At 38.9% G+C, this 25,823-nt stretch overlaps 2 protein-coding genes across 3 annotated transcripts; one reads left to right on the top strand and one right to left on the bottom strand.

The window, feature by feature from the left end:
• The first annotated feature begins 166 nt into the window (after positions 1-166).
• On the top strand, positions 167-16,927 carry rufy3 (RUN and FYVE domain containing 3). 2 transcript variants are annotated; one of them, XM_073466175.1, is made up of 18 exons: positions 167-665; positions 5,938-6,111; positions 6,478-6,595; positions 6,873-6,974; positions 7,149-7,272; positions 8,327-8,391; positions 9,082-9,147; positions 9,248-9,317; positions 9,458-9,547; positions 10,051-10,134; positions 10,291-10,458; positions 11,407-11,504; positions 12,642-12,761; positions 13,657-13,780; positions 13,878-13,963; positions 14,055-14,082; positions 14,354-14,431; positions 15,167-16,927. In XM_073466175.1, the coding sequence occupies exons 1-18, from the start codon at positions 404-406 to the stop codon at positions 15,311-15,313; spliced, it is 2,004 nt and encodes a 667-aa protein (XP_073322276.1). In that variant the 5' UTR covers positions 167-403; the 3' UTR covers positions 15,314-16,927. The 2 variants fall into 2 exon arrangements, with proteins under 2 accessions (XP_073322276.1, XP_073322277.1); XM_073466176.1 differs by having other exon boundaries at positions 322-665; positions 15,173-15,412.
• A 919-nt stretch (positions 16,928-17,846) lies between these two features.
• Positions 17,847-24,636, bottom strand: grsf1 (G-rich RNA sequence binding factor 1). The gene is made up of 10 exons (XM_073465298.1): positions 24,232-24,636; positions 22,369-22,513; positions 21,844-21,999; positions 21,405-21,539; positions 20,157-20,295; positions 19,882-19,994; positions 19,328-19,413; positions 19,097-19,232; positions 18,398-18,449; positions 17,847-17,977 (listed from the first exon to the last, which is right to left on the bottom strand). The coding sequence occupies exons 1-9, from the start codon at positions 24,454-24,456 to the stop codon at positions 18,400-18,402; spliced, it is 1,185 nt and encodes a 394-aa protein (XP_073321399.1). The 5' UTR covers positions 24,457-24,636; the 3' UTR covers positions 17,847-17,977; positions 18,398-18,399.
• Between the last annotated feature and the right edge of the window lie 1,187 nt (positions 24,637-25,823).

Raw genomic sequence — 25,823 nt, 5'->3', positions numbered from 1 at the left:
GCACACGAGTTCCAGCAAATATCGCAATGAATCATGGGAGCATCCGGCGGTGCAGCCTCACTAATGGATCCACCGCTAGTGACTCATCTCCCGTCATGTGTATCATCTCTGGTCATGTGAGCGGATTGCTGGACCGCTGACACAGCGCGCAAACTCTCGCGAAATTAGCAACAGATTTGACCAAAATGATAATGCATAGCTATTTCCGGGTCAGGAGGAGGCTGTGGAGGACAGGACGAAAGGCGGAGTGATTACAGGGGATATTTTGGAGTTAACTGACTGGTCCATCGATTGTTTTGCTAGTCAGGGCGGTGCATGGCCGCAGTAGCTTAACGCACCGAGCTAGCTGCTCGCTGACTGACAGCCCGCTCGCTGGTGGTCACATGAAGTGAATTTGACCAGGATGGCGGAGCGGGATATGCCTCTGGGAGATGTGCCTCTGCAATCATCTTCGGAGCTCTCAGAAAGTTCTGAGAGGCAACAGTCCTCAGATGAAAACGGGCACGTTGATAGTCCCGACGAGACTCTCTCTCCGACCTCAGTGATATACTTCAAGGAGGCTTTAAACTCCTCAAACTTGAGATTTGGGAAGGCTGGGTCGCTGTCACCGACTCCACTCCGACAGTATGACTTCAAGATTGAAAGAATCGATTCAAAGCGCAGAAGTAAGTGCTGACGAACTTTTGAAAAGTCCAAATGGTTATCCAACTAGCTAACATCATCCTCCATAATGACCTAATATACTAAGGACACAAACTGTACGTACTGTTAGCGGTGCTAGCTTCTTGGTGTCATTAGTTGGCTAACTTTTAACTCCCCATAAACAAACAGCTTCCTACCTGCTTGAGATTCAAGGTAACTGTCAGTAGCTAACTTAGCTAACGTTAGAAAGATAGTAAATAACATCAACTCTCTTCTCAGTCAATTTTAACCCCAAAATGTCCTTGCAAAACTAGTGAAAGGACAGCTAAACACCAGCGAAAACAGCTAGCTAATGTCAACAAGGGGTGTAGACTCCATCCTGCTGCCTTACTGTATGAGTTCTGGATCACCTGTGTGTGTGTGTGTGTGTGTGTGTGTGTGTGTGTGTGTGTGTGTGTGTGTGTGTGTGTGTGTGTGTGTGTGTGTGTGTGTGTCATGTGTTGTTGTGGCAGACTTGGTTAATGGCTTTGCAACACCACTGGTTGCTGTTGTATTAGTTTAACGGTGGATTGGCTATAGCTTTATTTAGATCAGAGATCTCTGTGTCTATGATTTGTCACCCATATTTCACATTAACTGGCAAGCATTTCACACACATATGAAGACTGTAGCCTGGTTAGGTTTCACTTGTGATAAACGCTACATTAAATCACACCAAAGTATTGAACGCTGTCCATGAAACTACAGTAAGAAACAACATGTCTGGGATTTGGGTTACACTGAGGCTGTATGTCCTTAGTTGATGAGTCTACTAGTTACTGTACTTGTTTTTTTTTTTGTCTAAGTCATTTTGTCATTTAGGCAATTTTCTTTGCAGCTACTGGAATAATAAGTCATGTCATCGTTTAATTGGTCACCAAAAACATTAATCACTCAATTGCTTAACCTTCAGTGGGAGATTTGCTGCTTTTCTCTGTTCTACATGATTGTAAATCTAATATATTTGGGTTTTCAGCTGTTGCTTAGGTAAAACTTGCAAATGCTCAGTACTGATGTAAGAATGACTACTACTGAGTAGTCATGTGTCTGATTGTCAACATGTTGATGGGTGTTGCGGCTGGTGTGATCTCATCGCATCCTGTGGTTTCAAGTTTTTGCATGTTGTTAAGCCCTAATCTATGGCATACAAAATATACAACTACAGCGTTGCCAATGTGATATATGACATGATATCAGCTAATATTGGTCAATATATTGGCTCCGCTGATTCGTCTAGCTCTTGAAAATAATCATGATAATGATATGACATTATTACATTATTAGTGGCCACATCTCCTGCAGTAGTCTATAATAGGTATACATTTCAAGATATCCTTTTGTATTCATCTGTGACAGGAAAATAATCATGATTCAGAGAAATAATGAGAGATTCATCAATTAAATTGGCTGATCGGTTAGTTAAAGAAATCATATGCTTACCTCTTTAGATATGCTAAGCCATAATACAACATTTTCAAATATTTATATAATAAATGGTTTGCAAGCAAAACGTGATTGAGCTTAGATATTGACTTTTCCTGGTTCCCAAGGCTGAAAAGCAGTCAGAGCTACGTAAACGAGTGAAATTAACAGTGACTGTTGTAATTTTGCGTGCGTTGTTTTACTGAAATTTTTTATGTCTGTATTTTTTCATCCTAAATTTCATCATCTCATCAATATCAATAAGTTTGTCGACAGAGCTGTAGAAACTGTATCAAAGTATGGGTATTTGTCTTTCATTTCTGATATTTATAAGAGGTGAAGGTTCGAAGGTTTAAAAGGTTAATTTAATTGTCATTTTATAACACAGGCTTGTACAGTGAAATGTAAGTTGTTGTCCATTTATGCTACACAAGTAAAAAAAAATGTTAAAAAACTATGGTGGGAATTAAAACAACACGATAGCCATTTATACCCAGGATCTTTGGCCTTATTACCCTTGTTGCTGCTGATGTCCTGCCGGAGCCAACTCAATAACTGCACTGTCAGATAACTGGCCTCTGTTTCAGGTCAGGGGAGGCTGTTGATGCTTGAGAGACAGATGAGTCCTCTGCTGCATCATTAGCATTGGTTGGATACTCTGGGGACCCCCTCCTCCCTCCCCCTCTTTTTTTTTTTTTTTTACGCATGCACCATCTGCTCACGTGACAGTGTGTTGCTGTACCCAGCACTACCGTCAGCCATCTTGGTCAACACCCACCCAGTGCATTCACTGCGGTGCACAGGCAGTCCAATCAGAGTGAACCGGTGCTAAGCTGACCGGAGGAGGGCTGTGATTTTCAGCACGGTGCTCTCTTGCATTTTAAATTCCCAGTCTGCACAAAAGGGATAACGAGAGCTTGAAGAAGAGGAGGAGGAGGTGGAGGAGGAGAGGCCAGGGCACTCTCTTCAAGACAGCAGCGTAATTCACTCAATTGTAACAAGGAGGAGAGGAGGATGCAGGCATAAAGAGGAGGAAAAGCAGCACCCTTTCTAACACCTGCTGCAAGCTGCTGAGGGCCTTCCCCGTCTTGGCCTTTTATCCTCTTTGTTTTGATGCTCTTTTCATCCTCTCTGATTTCCTCTTCTCATTGACTCTGTGATTTTCTGTGGGGGAGCCTTTCACTGGTTCCTGGAACAAAAGCTGCTGCGCCTTTTTTGCCTCGGCGGTGTTGGTTTTGCCTCGCATCAGCTGAGTCATCATGTCTGATCTGACGCCTCAGAGCGAAACCCCGACTCCCACCACCGACAAGATCACCCAGGCCGCCCGGGAGACCATCTATCTCTGCAACTTTCGCGTGTCTGTCGATGGCGAGTGGCTTTGCCTTCGCGAGCTCAATGACATCTCCCTTACCCCAGACCCAGAGCCGGCCCATGAAGGTAATGTGACAGATTAGCTCAGCGTCCAAGGAGGTTTGTTTGCACAGTGGGATTTCTGTTAGGGCGTGGTGGTACACAAGGTCCCCAGACGCGACGTGTTTCATCTAGTGAACTGTGGTAATGTGTCCGGTTTGAGCTGTGTCATGATCAATTTCAGGGGAGATGGTTTGATGTCTGAGTGTTACATAGCGAGATGACGCTGCTTGTAAATAAGCAAGGGCTGGGCAACAAAACAAACAGGAAGTGCCGGCTGTTTTGTCCTGGGGATTTATTAGCTTGCAGTAAATCAAATGGACAAGTATTTGAGATAATATTGGTGTCTTTTTTGCTTACTCTTACGAAATATAGCAATCAAATAGGTTTGCACATCCTTAATTTTTTTACTCTCAATGACACAGAACGAGAAAGGATGCGACTGAGACCAGATATTTAAAATTGGCAGTGAACAGGTGACTTGTTTTGAGCAGATTCATGCTGCGGAGTCTGATCTTTAGTTGTATGGTTTTAAATCTGATGGAAATCAGAATATCTGCTGTCCAGCAAGACTTCCCTCTTCCTCATCTTTTGCCACGCCTTCTCTCAGTACAGAGAATGCAGATTGGCAGCTCCGTGACTGTCCTTTCTAAAGAGAGGCGGACTAGACTTTTCTCAAGCCAAATGGCAAACTGCAAACACTGCAGCACCTCAAGCTCCAGCTCTTAAGAAGCAATAGACTGCTGACATGATATTACAGAGGACCAGACGGTGACAGAAACATTTGTTTTGTCATGCAACTGTAAGATCAAATGTCTCACAAACAGTCTGTTATGATGCTTGGTATTGCTGTATGGCTGATCGTTTTCATTTCAATGCAGTATTAGCATTTGTCTTTTTTCCACCAGTGCAAATGTAACTGTTTAACTTAAACTGTAAGGCCTGAGGCAAGCATTTCAACTCAAATGTAGGTAATATTTAACAATGGCTGGATGATATGGCCTTAAAATAACATTACAATAGGCTCTACCACCATGATAAACAATACATCTCAATATTATGAGCTCACTTCATAAGCACTTCATGAATGCTAGGACAGGCAACAAAATCAATTAACCGATTTATAACCAAATACCTCAATATTGATGTTGCACCATTATGTAGGGATGACTGTTTCTTTTCACATAATATTAAGATTATGAGACTTTTGGTAAATAACTGTCAATAATGTGGATATAATGACGAAGTGGTTAAAGATATCCAAGATCTAAGACGATATATAGGACATGGAACTCACTCTCCACACAAGTTGGCTCTTGCAATTAAGTTTTTGTGCAGCGGGGGAAATCTTGAATGCTTCTTTATGAGAAGTTGAGTGTCTGAAGTGAGCGTCCTCACTGAAAGGTGAAAACTCACTTCCTGTATTCATCAGTTTATACAAATGCAGAAACCATAATGAACATAAGTTGTTTTTTTTAACCAGGCTGCCTAGTTGTTGATCTTAGAATAAGTACATGATACCTAATTTTACAACTAATTTTCTAATTTAATTTTTAAATATCTGTAGCGAGTAACACACTATCATTGCTGCACATACTGTGTTTACGACTGCATGCAAACTTATTTTGTTTGATCTGAATGAAATGTGAAGTTGTCATGTTGTTGCTTTATGTCTATAAAGATAATTAAAGAGAATAGAAGGTAGAATCTCTCTCATGAACCAGCTGTCCTTGTTTATCCCAGAATTATCATTTTAAAATCCTAGATTTTAAAATGATAATTCTGATGCAGATTTACACCATTTTAGCAATAACATACAACATCTCTGTGTTAAATACCCTCTGGTTTCAGTTGTTGTGGGTTGAAAGTCAAGATTGTGATGCTCTTTAACTAAAGTCTATGCAAATACAAACTACAGACCAAATGTATAATTGTATTAATAATGTAAACAAGTAGCATAACCCTGTAAAACTCCTCCACTAAAAGCCACTCAGTTATCTACTCATGTAAATAATGAATGAGGCAAAGATGTATAGATGGATCATACCATTTTTAGGTTATTTCTCTTTCAAAGCTATCCATATTTTTAGGTTTATATTAAAAATGTATTATAGGTTTTGCTGTGCTAAGTCCAAAAGTCATTTTTGGGTTTCAAAACGATTTTTAGAATGAAACGTAACTTTTGTTCTTCTTCTTAACAGTTGGGTTTGTCATCTTCTTAAAACTAAACTATATCCTTATGAAAACTGTTACTTCCTGGAAAAAATCTTGTAGTGTTAAAAGAAATGCAGAACTGACTAAAGTGTGTTTTTCTTCCTCTGTCTCTCAATAAATTTAGCTCCTGAGTCATTCTGTTGTTAGACCATAGTTTGTGTCATTACACACTCTCAGGACCTTTTCCTGTCTTTTTTTTTTCACTTTTAGATCCCAAGGATCCCATCGCAATCGAAAGGCTTAACCTGATGAACATGGCCAAACTGAGCATCAAGGGCCTGATCGAGTCTGCCCTCAACCTGGGACGCACACTTGACTCTGACTATGCACCTCTCCAGCAGTTCTTTGTCGTGATGGAGCACTGTCTGAAGCATGGGTTGAAAAGTATGTAAAACACACTTCACACTGTCCTTCTGTTAAAAACTGCACAACTGGTGGATCTTAAGAGCCTGTAAAGTTTAAAAAATGGAAATTTGGGATCTTGACTGCTTCAGTAATCACACAAAAAAAATGTCCTGTATGAACGTTTTTGTACGGTCCCAAAATAAATAAATTGACAATTTACAAAAAAGATAAAAATGCTGATTAAATGTTCTGTATTTACTGGAGTCAGGGTACCTATTTTTTGGCATTTGCGTGCACTTCTGTTAAAAGATTATTCCTCATTTGTTTCTGGGGCTCATTATTGTATGATGACTTGGTGACCCAAATTCCTTCAAATGAACCAACTCAACTTCTGTCATTCATCAGCCAAGAAGACCTTCCTGGGGCAGAACAAGTCATTCTGGGGGGCGTTGGAGCTCGTCGAAAAGCTGACGCCAGAGGCAGGAGAGATCACTGCCAGTGTAAAAGATCTGCCCGGCCTCAAGTGAGTCTGTTGTATGGATTTGCTAAAGAAGGCACACAGAGAGATTTCTCCCTGTCATAAATTAAGATTTTGTTGATTTTATCAGCATGCTTAACAAAGTTTGTGCACAAAGCAATCCCATGAAAGATTTAAGAGCAATGGAGTTAATTCTTTTGGTTTAAGTTAACTCTGGCTGAAGCACCTTTGCCAGTTTTAAAGATTGTAAGGAGTTGTTTTCTTATGTGTTGTGTTAGGTTTCAAGTGTATTTCTATGCAAATCTCCTGTGTTTGATTACAGAACTCCTCTAGGAAGAGGGCGTGCCTGGTTAAGACTGGCCTTGATGCAGAAGAAACTCTCTGACTACATGAAGACTATCATCAACAGAAAGGACCTGCTCAGGTTTGTTTGTGTCATACTTGTTGAGGCCCACTGGCATCAAGAATAACATTTGTTATACTTACATCTTGATTTCTTTTTTCCCCCTAGACCTGGACATAATGCACATTTAAAAATTGCTTGAATAAAAGCAGTTTTCTGGTGAGTGACAGTATTTCTATCACTTGTTCTGTGCAGTGAATTCTATGAGCCAAATGCGTTGATGATGGAGGAAGAGGGAGCTGTCATCGCTGGGCTGCTCGTTGGACTAAATGTCATCGATGCCAATCTGTGTATGAAGGGAGAGGACTTGGACTCTCAGGTAATTCTGCTTTCACCCTTACCTTGACAACAACTCCAAAATCAAATTTACCAGCGCTGCACAATTAATTTAAATATTATCCAAATTGCAAAATGGGCAAGACAGAGTGTGTGATAGAGCAGCATTGTAATGAAGTTCACTCATGCTGTCCTGGCCTACAAATCTTGTTCTCCAGATATAAGAAAACGTGTGTTTGGTACAGACCCCAAAAATGTCACATCATCATCATGATTACACTAGTTACTTCGGTGAAAATAAAAATTTTTATCATTCCCACCAATCATGAGTCCCATCTCAATTGTAATATACAGGAAGGGAAGGAGGAAAATTCAAAATTTTGGCTTCTAAAGTTGCAACCTTTTTTGTCTCTGAAATAAATAACCGAAAATACGGCAGGATCTGTGTGTACGCAGATATGCTGGAAATATATATATATGTCCGCAGCAGTGTACAGGAGTTATCACTTTAATTCAAGTTGTTTTGACTTTCATATTTCATTTTTTCTTTAAGAATAAGAAACCAAATTGATGTGGTACTTTAGCCCTGAATTTATAGTATCGAACCTGTGTGCCATTAATCCATCTTCAAATAGATTAAATTGCTCTACAGTGCAGTTCTAAAAACAAGCAATCAGTTGTTGTTGCACCCTTAGAATTTTTCCTGTAGTAATTCCTTAAAATCAGTAGATTTCCATTACCACTCAGGAATCACTGCCTCATGCTGTTTTAGCAGCAGTTAATTTGGGGACGAAGCCAGAATGACGTGCAGGATTGGCAGGTTGCCAGTTTGTCATCGGCTCAGTAAACAAGTGTCATTCCAAGTACAAGGAAGTGAAACCTCTCCAGTTATAAACCTCTTGTGAAGTGGAGGTTGTTCTGACTGATAACCTGAATGCAGCTAAGACTTCTATTACAAAGTGCACACATTTGTAAGGATCTTCCAGAAGAAGCATGTAGGAATGTTATTTGCATTTTTCTTTTCCTCTTGACATAAGAGCTGCAGTGTGGTTTCAGCTGTCATTGATTTTCTATTTCTTGTTCAATTACTTCTGCAGGTCGGGGTGATTGATTTTTCAATGTATCTCAAAGATGGAGGACACAGTAGTAAGAGTGCAGAGGGGTGAGTGCAGCTTTCTCGTCTTTAACAAACAGTGATTGTTCAGTCCATTTTAGTCTCTCAAACTACTTAACAGTGAAGTCAAGAGTGTGGGTGTGGAGGAGGGTTGGTTATGGGTTTTTTTATTGGTTTCATCCTCTTCTTTTTATTTAATGGATTTAGTTGTTTAGCTCTGATTTCTAAGACGTTATATTAGCTTTTAGCTGATCTTTGTAGGTAACATCTGATAGACTGGCCATCATGTTAGATGTTTGTCTGCAATAGTTACATCAGGGCAGTTTACTGTCCGGCCGAGTAATCGTTACAACTTTACTGAGACGAGATGATATTAGCAAAAGTTTAAATACAGAAAATTATTTGAGGTTTCACCTGCTGAACCGCTTCATGCACCATCACCATCTGCTGTGTCCTTTAGTTTGAAATATGTACTGACCTTTCAGTGTAAAAACAGTTGTGTCACTGCTATTCCAGCTGACTGGAAACGGCAACCTAGCTTAGTAAGATACTAAAAATAAATATGAAACATTTTCCTCATTATGAAAGTGACAGAAAATATGACACTCTCTTCACTTGGCTGCAGTCAGTGATAAAAAAAGTTGGCTAACGGCTAACGTCATGATTTATCTTTTATGTTACTATGTCTTCCATCTGTCTATCATCTCATTCCTCTCCCCTCTCTCTCTGCTCCTTCAGCGACGGTCAGATCACAGCAATTCTCGATCAGAAGAATTACGTGGAGGAGCTAAACAGACATTTAAGGTTATACACAGTGAACTTCTGTCTCTTCTGTTCACTCTCATCACCTTGTATAGCAGCTTGTTGAGCTGGAAACTCATATGATGTTTCTGTCTGTTTACAGCGCATCAGTAAATAACCTCCAGGCCAAGGTGGACGCTCTGGAAAAGTCCAACACAAAGCTAACAGAAGAGGTGCGAGCCGTTCAGAGCTGAACTTCAAAGAGAGCATTTCAATTCCACACAAATACTTTTTGCTAAAAATGTCGTCAGCCTTTTCTGCTTCACTGCACAGATGCTTGTATTGTAATGTTCGCTGACTTTTGTCCCCACAGCTCGCAGTGGCAAATAACAGGATCATCACTTTACAAGAAGACGTGGAGAGAGTAAAGGAGGAGAGCTCATATCAGCTGGAGTCCAGGAAGGTGAACACATCATTAATTAAATTTGAAAAGCAGTCCACTGGCCTTGCATTGCACTCCTATGACACTGGTAAACTCATTGTGTACAGTTTAAAAACAAATGATCATAATTGATACAGCAGGACCTGAAATATTTCTTTCTTTTTCCTTTTCAAAACCTGCTGCCTACATTACCCACAATGCTACATAGCCACTGTGACATCACTGGAGGCAATTTATCAGATTACATGCAGCTTCCTCTGGAGCCACAAAAAGCTTTTTCTCTGGCGGTGGCAGACCTATAATAAGCCCATTTTATAATTTCATTAGCTCCTAATGAAATGATTGGACAGCTTACATGCCTGTCAACCTAAATACTGTACCATCCTGCCTGTGCACTCATTGTGCAGACTTATGTAATAAAGCCACGAAAATGCCAAAAGAACATTAAAAAACTTGTACAATATGCATTTGCAATGTTTCTTTTTGCGTGTTATTGTTTATTTAACTTTATTTTCCTTTTTCAGGCATTAAGAAGTGACTCAGCACCAAACGGACAAGCACTGGGTGAAACACGCAAGCAGCTCAAAGAAGAAACTTTGCTCCGATTGGTGCGTTTTGGGCTCCCAACAGTGCTTTTCTACTACTCTGTTTAGATTGTTTAGATGTTTATATTGTCAGTGAATTCTAAGAGCCCTTATATTTAAGGTCGGCGTTCTCCTGGTTGTGAAGTGTGCATCTGAAGTAAAAAATTGATGTCTGCGCAGGATGTGGAGAAGGAGCTGGAGGTGCAGATCGGGATGAAGCAGGAGATGGAGCTGTCCATGAAGATGCTGGAGAAAGACATCTGTGAGAAGCAGGATGCTCTGGTGGAGCTCAGACAGCAGCTGGATGACATGCGTGCCATCAACCAACAACTCAGCCACAAGTCACAGGTGAGGCTGCATTTCTGCACTTTAATTGTTGTACTACTTTACAATATTACTTTATCTTGAATTGTCATGACTTTTTACTCAAAACATTACGACTTGCCTCTTGAAATCTAGATCTATTTTTACAATAGTGGCCCTAAAATACCCTGTAGTGTTTTTTAATAGAGCTAAGTGATGGTGCTGCATCATACATTCTTCACAAAACTGGCTACACACCTGGCATGCCAACCTCGTCACTTATTTGTCACCATGCATTATTGGTCCTGTTTTTGTCCCGATAATGCTCCATGCACATATAACAACAGAAAAATAGTTTTTTTTTCATCTATCCATCCATCCAAGAAATGCATTTCCCCGCGTTGAACACTAAGGGGCGTCATCTGTAATTATGGACACAAAACAAAACTGTATGGAAATGAGGCATAAATGACATCCACAATGGTATTTAACATAGAAACTCAAGAGTCTCCTGCTTATTGTAGCAATCATATTTATAGTGTGGATTTTTAAATTATTTCAGCATTCTTTCTGAGAAGTCATGTTTATCTGTTTAGCATGGTGGACAGCTCTAAATACTACAATACCCATCAGCCTTGGCCGTAGTCAAGCCATTTAGAGGCACTGTAGTTACTGAGCTCATCTGCTATTTATCCAGAAACCAAAAGTGGATTGATTTAAGCTGCTGATTGTGCTTTCAGTTTTCTCAACGCTGTAGTCTTTAGCTTTGAAGCCATTAGCGTCTCATGTGACATAATTTGAAGCTCTCTTATTGGATGACTGCACCTTGGGAGTTGTAGTTAACTTCCCCCTAAAATGTTTATGTGCACAGGCTTGTTCCGTCGATTTCAGGAATTGGTACATCATCACATGAACACATGAATACATAAAAAAATACAAAAACAAAAACAAAAAAAACATCCACGTTTGACTAACATGGCTCATCCTCCTCAGTGCGCAGATGCAAGCTCTAAACAGAAGAGTGAAGCCATCACTCGCCTGGAGGAGAAAATCAACCAGATGACAGGGACCGTAAAACAGATGGAGACCAGGTGAGGACAGTTCTCCATAGCCTAGTAATCTACATAATTATTACAGTAGATGGTTTTCTTCACAGAAGTCTCTAATGTCCTGTTTTTCTCTTTCCACTTTCATTGTCATTATTTCTCATGATCATGATTTTTTTAAACCATTTAATCAGTGAGAAACATTTGGTGAAGCAGGCCAGAAACCTGAACTCAGCAGCAGGGAAGCTGCTGCAGCTGCAGCAGTAGCTCCCCGCTTTCATAAATCTGAATACAAACATACAACCCTGCCTAATATAGAAACAACCAAACTAGGATGTTATCTTTTCTGTACGATGCTCCTTTGTTGTTGAAAATAAAACCATTTTCCCACAACCTCCTGCAGTGGCTCTCCAGCATCAGCTTTGAGTAGTGTGGACTGAATCCACCTTTTTAGCAGCCCTTAATCCTTGTGTTCTCTGACAGATGTGTTTGCCACATCAGATTTATACTTAAGTTTGGTAGGCAATTCTTACAAATACTCCATTAATGCTTTCTGGCAAAGGTAAGACAAGTAGACAACAAGGCGTCTGGAAGTCCAGTGGACAGTTTTAAGATTTGATGGACTGATGATTGATGTACTAATGGATACGTCTGGATATTTGGGAGGTCGATGACTTGCTGTAATGTTATTCCAAAGAATTCGACCACTACCAGAGACTGTGTTGCTTGAATACTTTCAACCAACAGAGAATGACAGAGTAAGAAAAGTAAGAAAAGAGAATCTGAACTGATGTTTAGGGACTGATATCGAATGTTGTCATTTGGTGATGCACATTCAAGTGTTGAAGGCCAGGACAGGAGCAAGATAAAGCGAGAAGAAAAGGGCAAAATTAATTTATTAATTTTGAATTGTATGTGAACATAACATTGGTGTAAACTGTAGTAATCATTAGGCTAATAAAACATGAAACAAACACAGCCTGCTTCATCTTTTTTGGCTAAAGTTTCCCGTTGTCCTCGTTGGGTTTCAGTCCCCGGACACTCAATCCTTTTGTCTTTTTTGTTTGACTTTTTAATTATGATTTAAGATTTATTTGACATCTCTTTCCAACCATGTTTCTTTTTCGTCAAGTTTTCATTTTACCATAAGTTTATGTGAAACCCTAAACCTCCCCAAACCAGATGGAAACAGGCAGAGAGAGAGAGGGATCTCGCGTTGGAAGCCAACCGGCTCTTCAAGCAGGACTTTGGAGACAAAATCGAGAGTCTGCAGGTGGAGGTGGAGCAGCTGAGGAAGCAAAGGTGAAGTCTGACTGAATGGAACTGAGTGGCAATTTATCAGATTACATGCAGCTTCCTCTGGAGACACAAAAGGCTTTATACAACTTTTTTCATATATGCAGTAGTACTCCTCAAGACCTGTAAACACACTTAACTGTGCAAAATTAGTGGAGTTACCCTTCAACATGACCCAAATCTAACCCTAACCCCAGTTAACTCTGCCAAGCTGAACCCTAACCTGTTCAAAGACTTTGACACAAGACCAGCAACAAATTGTATCATGGTCTGTTAAGACTTTATTCATTGCAGAAAATATTTGAAAACAGAAAAAAGGCAAGACTGTTTTTAATGTTTTTAAAATGGAGTGAACTGTGGCTCTGTTTATTATTCCATTACTTCGCTGTTGTATGGCTAAAATGTGCAACATCGAAGCAGTTAGTATCTCCATGAAAAGCAGCAACATGAGGATTGTTTGGTAGTGTAGAGCTTCCCCAGGGAATAAAACCTTTTGTTTTTTTTAATGAACTTTTGGGCTTCATAAGCAGCCCGTAATCATCATATCACACTCTTAACAGTATATTCCCTTTAGTGTCTGTGGTATGTTTACTTTGTGGAGCCTGGTGTTCTTCAGTTCATCTTCCTGTTTGTTTCCAACATTAGATCCCCATGTCACACATGTAAAGTGCATCTTAAGGGGCGCTAACATTATAATTTTGTTTGTTTATGGAAATTACAAACCCTTTGAATCATTTTAAAATGCATTGTAGTTCCACTGTATTTATTTTTTGTATTTGGGATCTTTATCTTGAGAGGAGATCAGATCACTTGAATTGTGCATGTCTTCCTTTTCTTATTTGATTATTATGAATGTTTACGGTTAGTTTACATTATTGTTCACTATGTTGTTTTGTTTCAGGTCTAATCTGGAGCTGGAGCTGAGAAAAGAGCGAGAGGGAAGGGGTGAGCATCATTTCGATGCTGCCTCCAGACATCCCAGCACTCCCCGGAGGGAGAGGAGACATCAAGAGAACACACCAAAAGTAAACGTGTGATCATAAATTGTGCAAAATGTAAAGATTAGTCTTGCTACAGCTGTCTTCTTTGTCCTGACGGAATATGTGTGTGTTTGATCAACAGTGTCCCCCAGAATCCCCATCAGCCAAAAGAGAGAATCACCAGTTAGACACAGGCGCAGAGGACAAAACAAGTCTGAGCTCCAGCTTGTAAGAAGTTTTGAGACATATAGCTTTTACAACAGATAGAGGAAAATATTAAATCTATTTATTTAATGATTTATTTATCTCTTCCTTTAAGGTCCTTGTCACACCATGAGGATGAACAGGTGAGGTCTCAGATACACTAATACAATGTTTAGTTATCTTACCATAGATCTGTTTAAGATGTGGTTTTAGTTCAGTTATAAAACAGAGGACTCAGCTTCAACTAGAAAGCTCCTCACAGTCATTGTTATCATTAATGGAGTTTGTAATGCAACGATGCAAACAAGAAATGAAGTAATAGCTAAAATGGTCAACTGATATTGTTGTGCTAGTACCATGAAAAATCCTGCAATGGATAAAATTAACATTAATCATTAAATCTGTTTTCTGCAGGACGAGTCATTCGTGGAGATCAGTCAGCCCTCCGTCTGTACGATGTGTGAAGAGGATGACTCCCTCCTGAAGACAAAGGTGCGAGGACAGGACATCATTCTGATCATCCATTAAAACTTAAAAATATGAAGTGCTACTATGAGTTAGTGTTCATAAAAGCTTATGGTCAAGTCTTCATTTTAAAGCTCCAGTATTTAGCGTTAAGTGGCATCTAGTGGTGTGATTGCAGGCTGCAACCAACTGCACACCCCTCGTCTCACCCTCACATGGTGGTGCAACATGGCTACAGAGCACCTGCTCCCTCTGTAAATATAAAAGACTCATTGTAAGGCAATGAAAACAAAATGGTTCTTAGTTTCAGGCGATTACACACTAATGAAAACATAATTTTGAATATTACACTGCCAATAGATTCTCCTAAATCCTACACACTGGACCTTTAATGCATAGAGATGATTTTATAGGAAATAAATTGGATTTCTCAACGATTTATAACATCTTTTCAAGTGAGGCTAGGGTGTCACATTAGATCACACATAGTTAAATACTAACATAAAAATAAGTGGTCATTCACTAAAAAAGAGAATCACATACAAGTAGAAATATCAGGCTGTTTATTGGACCTTGTGATTCCAGAGTAAAATGACAACAATCACAATCTCACTAAAAAATGCTCAGTGGAGACACTTCTTGCTCCAGAAAGTCATTAGACTGTAAGGTGAAGACCCAGCCAGTGTCCTTTAATGTAGCCACGGTTAATTAAGGTAAATTTTCTGTCACAGTGCGTTTATAATTCTGTTTTTCTCTCTCTAGAAACAGTGTAAGAACTGCAGTGGGGTTTTCTGTGAGAGCTGTGTGTCCAACGAGCTGCCGTTACCTTCCTCCATTCTCCCAGAGACTGTGTGTACCGCCTGCTTCTCTCTGTTACTCCAGCAGTACGCTTCAACAACACCAACATGAAACAACTCAGCAAGTTACTGCAAGACACGATGATCAGACAGACACATGGAAACCAGAAGCATTGATTTGTAAAAGCGGCACTGCAAAAATGCACTTTCTGACTTCTTGACTCAAGTTGAATGAGGAAAGATCTGATGAAGTCCTGCAGGTTCTGAACTTGCAATATTTTAGTTACTTTAAATTAGTGATTTCCAATTTTGTGAAATGGGGAGCTGTTTGGATGCAGGTTTTAATTTTCCAAATACAGGTGAAGCCAGATTTTCTTTTCCTTTGTGTTGAGCTGCTGTGGTATTTGTTTTTAATGAAAACCTGCACTCAAAAGGCTGAAAATGGCACCCTGTTGGAGATTAGTGATTATAAAAGAGACAACTTGAATCATCTCATGCACATATAAATCTTACTTTTCACAATGTCCACTAAGTGGATTATTGATTAAATGGTCAACTGACAATATTTTAACCTCAGTTTTAAAGTTGAAAAATGGAAAACTGGACTTTTTTTTCACGACTCTGTGATTTTAGCCACATTGTAAGACAGTAGTTAATCATATACAGATCAATGCGTGATGTCTGTATGCGTGACAGATGAAACTTTACATCATATCACTCAGATGAAGCATGTAATTTGACTCTTTTGTCCTCAACGTGGCATCTCATTCAGGGTATTACTGTTAAAATCAAATATCACAAACACTTTTGACCAAATACTTTACTATACTATGATATTAAACATGTGGCAGTTATTTAGGAAACACTGTGTGTGCGGTCAAAAGCTTTTTATAAAAATTGTTCAAAGAAATCTAAAATTCACATACATTAGTGACACACTCAGTCGAAAGTAGTTAAGCAAATTGTAAAACTGTGATTCAGAATTCAATACCAGGAAAAGAGAAATACAAGTTTATGATAACCAAAATCCTAGACTGCTAGATTTTATCTAGTATATCAATATGAATTACATATCAATGACAATATTGAGGGACACACATCGTAGAAGAGAGTTGATTTGCTGTTCTTCACGTGAAAGGAATGGTTCGACATTTTGGTTAGTTTGCTTATTCTATTTCTTGTGGAGAGTTAGATAAGAGAAGTTTATGCTAAGCTTAGTAGCTGTAGCTTCATATTTACCATACAGGCATAACCATATCTCTCAAAATGTCAGGCTGTTCCTTTAAGTTTACACAATTTAATATTCTGGGTATGTTTCTATACTGCTGCTGCTGTGTTCTGTATTATTTAGAAGTGGCATTAACCAAATGGCTTTTAATCATCTCCCATCACATCAGAGTCTGGTTTATCTCTCAGCGCATTAGTTAAATCATAAAATCCAACGTTCAGACATTTAGACTGTAGTCGTTTCTCTGGATAATTTAACTGCTTTTCTGGGCATCGTAACATATTAAAGCATTTTTAAATGCATGGCTCTCTGGCTTGAAGTGGGCATATCACCCAGTGCATCTTTATAACAGCTACTTTTATGTTTTGTAGATTTATATGAAGAGTTATTAGGAGCACAGTACAGCCAGTTAAACATTTAGTCGTTCTTGTTGAAGCTAATTAACACATGAAATGGAAATGCTTCTTAGATCAACAATAAACTTTTATTAAATTTTAATGTTGTGTGACTTGATTATTTAACCCGTATTTCACCTCATTGATGAGTCAGGAGCATAAAGAGGTCAGTCCTTATACTTTAATTTCAGATAATCCACCTTGGTAAGTAAAAACTAAAAGCTTGTTTCATTAAAGCAACATTATGTAACTATTTCACCTTAAAATAACAGCTTCAAAATCATGTTGATGGTACAGTGTCTTGTAATAGGGTGAATGATGTCTCTGTCTCAGCCACTTTGCCCCCCATCACCTGTTTCTACGCTATGTAACTTCAGTGAGAGGGTCGGATCACAGTGTTACATACATGTTTACTTCAACATACAAGTTTTCAACACATAACGTTGTTATGACTTAATGAGTTTTGTTTGTAGTTAGCACCTACATTACATCTGACAAACTGTTACAGACCTGGGATTTGTATTCACAACAGTGGTTTTTCACCCAGAATCTGGGGGGGTGGGGGGTGGGGGCAAATTGCACAAAATTTCTATATGTCTCCTCTTGCATTTAGTTTTACATAAAAAAAAAACACTCGTTTTTTTGGACAGCATATAGCATAGTGTGTTTCTTCCCCACTTCCCCTAGTCTGCTCCCCAGTTTTAGTGAGCAATTCATCATGATGTTAAAGAGAATTTTAAAAAAAATCAAAATTTTGAAGGTTTCTTGGAGACTTTATTGCAACTTTAATTATATAAATTCTGTTGTCTCAGCTTTATTTTAAATGTTGATTCACTCATTCTGGAAACTCCCACACTTGACCAAGGGAAATCATGAAACACAGCAGTGTTCGCCTCTATCATCACTAATTCCTTAAACCTTTAAACTAAAATTGCTCATTAGAATACACCTTTATTATAAGATGTCTATGCTGATCTCAAACCAATTATCTCCCTCTTGTTGGATAGAGACAATGGAGGCAGTTCTTTCTTTTGACACCAGGATTGTTTATTGTTTGATGTCCAAGTCAGGCAGGAAAATAAATACACTAGTCCTGTGTGTGTGTGTGTGTGTGTGTGTGTCATCTGTGAGGCATCTGTGAGTCAGCATTCACCTGCAGGAGAAAAAAAACAGCAAAGTTTGTGTGAGAAGCTAAACCAGATAATTCAAGCTTTCCATCTTTAAAAGAGCAAGACTTAAAACCCTTTTACATAAACAAAGCAGCACAGAGAGTGCAATTTGTTATTCTGTGTTCCATAAAAAGCTGGAAATTCTCAGCTGGTGGGTTGTAATTATAGCTCGTACTGTGATCCAAGCTGAGACAAACCAGGACACCCACTGAACAGTCTTTAAGAGATGTAAAATCCGTCTCCTTTTTAACTTCATTAAAAATGTTAATTGATGAACCTTGCAATTCTTTCAGAACATTTACAGTGTTGCAATGCTGTGAACCAACAACTGTATCATAAAGTCTTATTTTTCTGTCAAGAAGCTTGAATTTCCAGCTCTCTGGGTCTAATTCAGTGTTTCTCACCTTCAATCATAATCTGGTACAGAGTTCAGAAATAACTCGACGTATCTCCCTCCTAAAAATAAGAGAAAGTTCAAACATTAAGTGAAACTTTAAGTGAACGACAAACAGTAATTATTACTATATACATTTTCATATTGTAACATACACTGTTAAATTTCAGGTATTTAAGATGCTTAACCATTAAATACATTTTGACTTTTGTTGAAATGACAGCATTTAGTATACTGAGGTAAATTCATGTGCCAAGTCCTTGTTCATTTTTACAGAGGAGCTATAGAAAGCACCCAGAACATTATTGGTACCCATTTACCAAGCATCAGTGATTTCAGTCAAGTGAGGTGCCTGCTCAGAGCCCAAAAGATACTAAAAGACGACACCCAACACAGCCTGTTACCCTGCTGCCATCTGGCAAAAGATACAGAAACATCCGCTGCCGTATAGACTCGGAGCAGTTTTTATTTTCGGTCAGGACATAATATTTTGCCAGATTTTTTTCTTTTGTTTCTTTTTTCAGATGTTTTCATTCCTTGAGGGTTCATTGTAACTAATAATAATTTATTATAACGATATTTTCTGAGATGATAGTTGTACCGTGGAAATCTTCAATTCAAAATCATTGTAACCATAATGGTGACAGTCAAAAATGTATTTTTTGAGAAGAATGCAACGCTGTCCATAAAGGTTCCCTAACAGTCTCACCTATGTGCTGTCTATCTCTGGACATGGCAGTCGCGGCGTCCTGGTGGCAGCTGAAGTAAACATCGGCCTCTCCGCTGAGCCTGCCGTCAGGAGCGCATTCAATCACGATCTTAGACACAATTATAGGAGAGAATAACTGCAAGAGAAAAATAAACACATTACAAAATCACATATTAGTGATCTCTAATGCAGCAACAGAACCAACTTCAACGTGTTTTTTTTTTGTCTTGCCTTAACAATGTCTTGTCCGGACACCTGGTAAGGAAGTCCTCTCACATGGACGTAGTGAAGAGGCTGGGCTGAGCTCTGAGGGGACCCTGATGGAGAAGATATGCCAGTTTACACCAAGACAAACACTTCCCAACAAATTTTTGTACACAGAGAGCAAAAAAATCAAGTATCTGTGAAAGATCCCCCACCTAACCACTGTCTTCTAAACTAGTCCATCTATCATTTGGGCTTTGATTTGGATTTAAAGTATTTCATCAGGTTTTACCAATTTTTACTGGAAATTACAGATTTCCTCAAAAGGAATAGATCAGTTTAAATCCATTTTGTCCCAAATCATGAAAACATTGTTGTGTTTTTTGGTGTAAACATGTATCACCACTTCAAATTCAACTGTCATATATGATGTTAGCAGCTCAGAAAATCTTTGTTATGGAAAGTGAAGAGAACAATGGAGAGAAAGTGTAAATGAGTTGCTTATTATGCACCAAAGTCCCTATAAGAAAGTGAAAAAAAGAAACTGTTTAAACAACATCATAAACCCTAAATCCCCTCACTAGTTTTGGGGCCAGCCTGTGAGTCAGTCCTCCTGTTTGCTGACTGAGAGCTGTTCCTCGTCATAATCCTCGAATGGATCTGGTCAACGCTGCTGGGAAATACCTCTATGTATCTGCAAATACAGAGAGCTGAGGATGAGCAATAATCGAATAAATATGAATAAGTAAAAGAAGAGTTTGTTGGCAGTTGAACAGTAATATCTGTTCCTTGCTACTGTGACACAGGATTATTAAGTTCAGTCCAGGCCTCAATGGGAGCATGTGCAGCATCTTACCTGTTTCCAATGTTCTCTTTGTTTCTCAGCAGAGCATCATCTGCTGCTTCTTGAGAAGAAAATTGCACATATGCGTCTCCAGAGTTTCTTCCTAAGTGGTCTGGGATGATGGTGACCCCTTTCTCCACTATATCCAAACCTGAAATACGCAAGCAGATTCTGAACTTTAGTTTAGTCATTACACAAAGAATATCTTTACCTCAATTCATCCTCCACACTCAACATATAAAATGATTTGTTTTGTTTCTTTTTCTGTAATGTAGAAAAGAAAGGACTCCCAACTTAATTTTGTTTGCATGAATTTTTCTGTTAAAGTGAAGGATGAAGTGTCCCTTCATGGGTTGAGAAAATTCTAGTACTTATAAATGAAGAATTATTTAATGTATGGTAATAAACCATTTTAAGCCCTCTTGAATTAGTTGGAAAATAGATCATCACAAAGCTGAAAACCGGCTGTTTGGGCTCATTAAAAGTTACAAGTATACTGACAAGTTCGGCTAGGGCTTCCTCAAACTGGTGAGCTGTGGGTTGTTTTGGGCGGATGTGAACCCAAGCAGAAAGTATCAGCTTTCTCTGGTTGTTTCAGGCTGTGATACTCAGACTGCCCTTGCGTTGCATTACGATTTTCAGGTAACACAGTCCAGAACAACAACACGTAAAATGAATTTTGCGTAGCCCAGAGCGCTGCGCACTTGTGTGGACTATGTTTCTGGCCTTAAGAGTCAAGTGGTTCCCACAGGACAGCCAGTCTACAAACATATGATGATCTTGTAGAGTGTGATGCATTCCTGTCGATTAAACTACCCAACAGTGTATAAAGTAGTTCAGATGAGCTCAACCTTCAACATCTACAGCCGTAAAATGCAACACACACATCAATGCAGCAGTAATCACACCATATATAATAGTAACACACTGACAGGGACCATTTGACTGCACTATGAGTACCTTTACTTTTCATAATTTAGGCACATTCTGCTGATTATAATGACTATATTTTGGGCTACAGGTGTGTGTTCGGTTGTCATCTGGTAACAAGTCTATCATGCCTACTTTTGAGTTGCTACATTCTGGAAGCTAAAGATGGTCAACAGTCCAGTGGAGCAATCAAAAGATGACTGAATCCTCTGACAACTGTTGTCACGGGGGAACAAAATGGAGCAGCACTTTGTCTGTCGGTGTGGTTTCTAACCACAGTACAGCAGAGATCCACTGTTTCCAATAAATCTGGAGGTGGGAGGTATTTACCCGAAAAAAACTGGACGATGTCGGCCTTGGTCGAGGAGAAAGGGAGACCTCTGAGTCGCACCACCCCGCCAAGAGATGGAGTCTGGATGGATTTCTTCAAAATGTCTTCGGCATCACTGTTTGTTACTTCATACACTGCGAACACACAAAGAGCAGGACATGAGCATTAGCTTTTATATTTTAGATGCCCGAGTCATCCACTGTACACGACATTATTGACTTCAAGGGTCCCAGTAAGCTATGATAGTGTGACAGTGACTCGGCATTAATGACAGCAAGATCCTGAAACTGAGGCAGCTAAATGGAATCCAGCCACCACTAATTTCTTCATTTACAGCTTTGATTTTCCTGCCACGGCATGTCAAAATGCCTTTGTGAAAAAAGTCCAATCGGCACCTGTACTTCAGCCTCCCACAACTTAGGATACAAAGATACGAACCTTCAACGTAGCGTGGACCGAGGTACTGTCGGTGCTTCTCCAGAGCTTTGCTGACGTCTATCTCGTTCTCCATCTCGATGAAGGCTTGTCCTGACGGCCTCCCCGATTTGTTCACAGTGAAATGGATCCCCTTCACCCCGTCACGGATGCTACACTCTGGATCACAGAGAATATATGTTGGCACATATTCTTACTTCAGTATATATACTGTATATATATTTCTGTTATGTTCTGGCATCGATTTAGTGGTTAAAGAGTTATGAAAAAGACACAGTATATACTGAGGCAGGATGTCTAGGTGTTGGACAGTGATCTTTACTGTCAAAATCAACACGAACAGAAAGTGACAACATTTTAAACAGACAAACAACTGGAAAAATAAACCCAAACTGAGTAGAAGTGAGTAGAAGTATGAAAAATATGTGATAAGCGCATACTGAAAATATACTGACCTGTTTCCACGTCAGTGTAGCTGGAATCACCTTAAGTATGTGACGCTCACCACTACACAGACTAAACTCTCACCTGAGAAGAAGTGCAGGAGGTCCTCGGCCGAGCATGACCACGGAAAACCTTTCACCTGCACGATGTACACCTCCTTCTTCTCCTCTTCTGAATCAGACTGATAGGCCAGCAGCGGTGGGTAATCATCTTCATAAGGGCCTCCTGTCTGGAAGACAAAATGTAAAATCAACTTTTTAGTAACAAACTTGCTGAAGCTCCCACAAAGATGGTTGCACATTGTCAAACAAACAAATAAAAGTACAAGAATATGTCGCATTTTAAATATATTACAGAATGTAATGCAGAATATTAAAACACCATCATGGCTAGATTAACCTAAAGGCAATGGGTGCAGTTGATCACTGTCTGAGCCTCCACTTCCCCTAACAATTGCTTTCTCTGCATTGCAATTATACTCTGTCTCCTGCATTAATTACAGAGACCCAGAAACCCAACAGTGCTTCTATGCAGGAAAAAAAACATACACACAGTCCCCAGGCTCTGTGTGTGTTTGTGCTTTTCAGATGATTTGACAAAACACTCTTATTTCTGCAATTATTTGAGGTTTGTACAGATGGCATTTCTCACCATTTTCTGAATTTTTACAAACCAAACAATCAATCGATTGAGAAAATAATGAGCAGATCAATCCATAATGAACATAATCATTAGGTGGAGTCCTATACAAAGTAGTTCAAAATTAGCTCTACCTCAACCAACTACAACAGTAAAATCCTGTTTTTACATGAATTAAACTGTAGTAATAATCTAATGATCTAATGTACGGCTCATTCCGTGCCAACTCACCTAGGGCCTCCCAGTTCATGTCATGGATTTTTTTTTTTTTAAATTCAAGTTGAAACTTCTATTAAATTCATGTGACTTTGCAAAATCCTATACTTGTACTCCTCATCCTCAATTGTTTATTTATACTGGATTGGGTTGATATTTGTCCTGAACATGCAAGAGAGCCTAAGGAAACTTGGCAATATGTATTCATTTAAATACTCGTTGCTGAATGGTTACAGTAATCAAATTAATAACAGGAAGACATTTTTTACCAGAATGAAGACTGTCCATTTCAAAAAATCATATATCTACTAGTTTTCACCTTCTTGCATCCAGATTTTGCCAATTCCTTTATTTTGGCTGTACACTGAAAACATTTGGGTTTGACATCAAAAGATGAATATGAGACAAGAGATCAGCATTTCAGCTTGCATTTCCAGGTATTTACATCTAGATCTGCTTTGGAGCTGGAAAAAACACTTTTGGGGTTTTTTTGACTAGATTTTCCCAAGAAGGATTATTTTAATTTCCTTGAAACTTTTGTATGTAAAACTGTTGATACTCATTGTATGTACATAAAAAAAAAATCAAATATATACGACTCCTTCATTGTTTATGTTTTTTCTTTTGTTTTGTTTTTTAATGAGTCAAATTTCACACTTTTCACTGTGGTTTTATTTCATCTGTAGACATTTCTACTGTGCTGACTTCAAGGTTTTCCATCTGTCTGAAGTTACATCTTGTAATGGTTTGGCTTGTTGCATAAAGTATGTTTTCCTGATTATACTTGCATACTTTTACTTTACCTTTGAGGCCTTTGACTTGTAACAGAGTATTTTCATAGTGTAGTTTTTGTATGTCTAAATACTTCCACCAACAGTTCCTAAATACATTTAAACTAATCTGTAGGTTCTTGGGTGTAAACCACTGATAAACGAGACTTAGATAGTTTGAACTTCACATCCATAAAGTTTAGTAAGGCACACATACTTATGTATGTCCAGACTCCTGTGATTGACTCTGTTTGACAGGTGATGCAGTCAGCAGCTCCCCCACAGTCTCCATCTCTGATCCTCCCCCCTGTATGTGACTCACCTTGGTACAGAAGCTGTACTGGCTGGTTTTCAGCGCGGACTGAAGCTGACAGAGTCTCTGTAGACACACTGTCCGTGTTGATGATGTCCATGTTCGCTGCTGAATGAACCCACACCTGGCTGACAACACGCCGCCTCTTGTTCTGATCCCTGTCGGTAATGTTAGCTGCCTGACTGCGACACACCGCCGCAGCAGAAACAACAGAGATTTACTGTTGCCGGACATTATGGCCGAGCCTAGCCGGATGTTAGATTAAGTACAGCAGGCGTTTAGACTGAAATAAGTAGACAGCCGAGAAGTTTCAGGTCAGTTCTTCCAGCTAGTCCAGCTAGCTACCTGGTAAGCATAAAGTTGGGAGGCTGAACTGACTCACGTGGGTCAGTCAAGGGCAATGCTCGTGAGTTTTCACGACGTTGTCAAGCTAACAGGAAACGCATTCAACTTCCGGTTAGCTTCCGGTTTGATCAGTTTACATCATGGATGTATTGATCCATGGTTTACATGCGGTGTGTTTGTGTGTTATTTTCATCAAATATTTTTAATAAATATTTTTTTTAATTATCTAACAACAATGGATTTTATTCTTTTGTTTACAACACACATAAAACAGAAAAGAAAAAAGAAGAAGATGTAGAAAAAAGACAAAACGGAGTAAAAAGAAAAATAATAGTAAAACTCTAGAAGTCTGACACAATTAATATATATATATATATATATATATATATATATATATATATATATATATATATATATATATATATATATATATATAACACAACATTTTAAAATACAATAAAGTATATGAATCATACTAGCAGGTATGCTATTGATAACTAATATAAACTTAACCTATTGTTATTGATATTTTTATATTGTGTCACGTTTTTTAGGGGTTGTATTTTTTTTTCCCTCTCATGTTGAGATACATTGCGTTTTGATCAATGATCTAGAGTGCCATATTAATAGCCTGAAGTTGAGTTAAGACAAGAAGATAAGATAAGAAAACGATGCCATGATTTAAAGGATTTAAAAAGAAAAGATCTGCTTGCTTGCTCAGGCTGTCAAAATTCCATTTAACAATATAAACACAGTTTTCTGAAGTGTTGCTTTTTAAAAGGAGAGCTATATGTAAATTGTAAAAACTAACAATAAAATACACATCAACATATTGAGAACATTTCAATCACTTGGTTTTAATTAGTAGGCTATATGGGAAGAGGTGTTGCCACTAAGTCCTGTCAACTTGACGATGGTTTTGGGTTTTCTCCCTCGGGTACTTCCTCTCTCTCTCTCTCTCTCTCTCTCTCTCTCTCTGCTCTTGTTAGTGTTTCATTTACACTGCCACCTACAGGTTTGGATGCCATAAAATTCTCATAGTCACAATCAGGACTTCAGTTCATTCAGTCACACAGAGGAACTCTGCTTCAACTTGTGAAGCAGTTGCAGTGCAAGGATGTTTATCAGGAAAAAAGTGGTAGATACTGCTGATCCCACTGACTCTGAATATCCCACCATGTCTGCTATTACACACCAAATTGCACCAAAGACAAAAACTCATTTTTCAAGTTAGGTTTGGTGTGAAAATCTGCTGT

The sequence above is a fragment of the Pagrus major genome, chromosome 5, assembly GCF_040436345.1.
Source record: "Pagrus major chromosome 5, Pma_NU_1.0".
NCBI lineage: Eukaryota > Metazoa > Chordata > Actinopteri > Spariformes > Sparidae > Pagrus > Pagrus major.
This window is presented reverse-complemented; position numbering and strand designations above follow the sequence as displayed.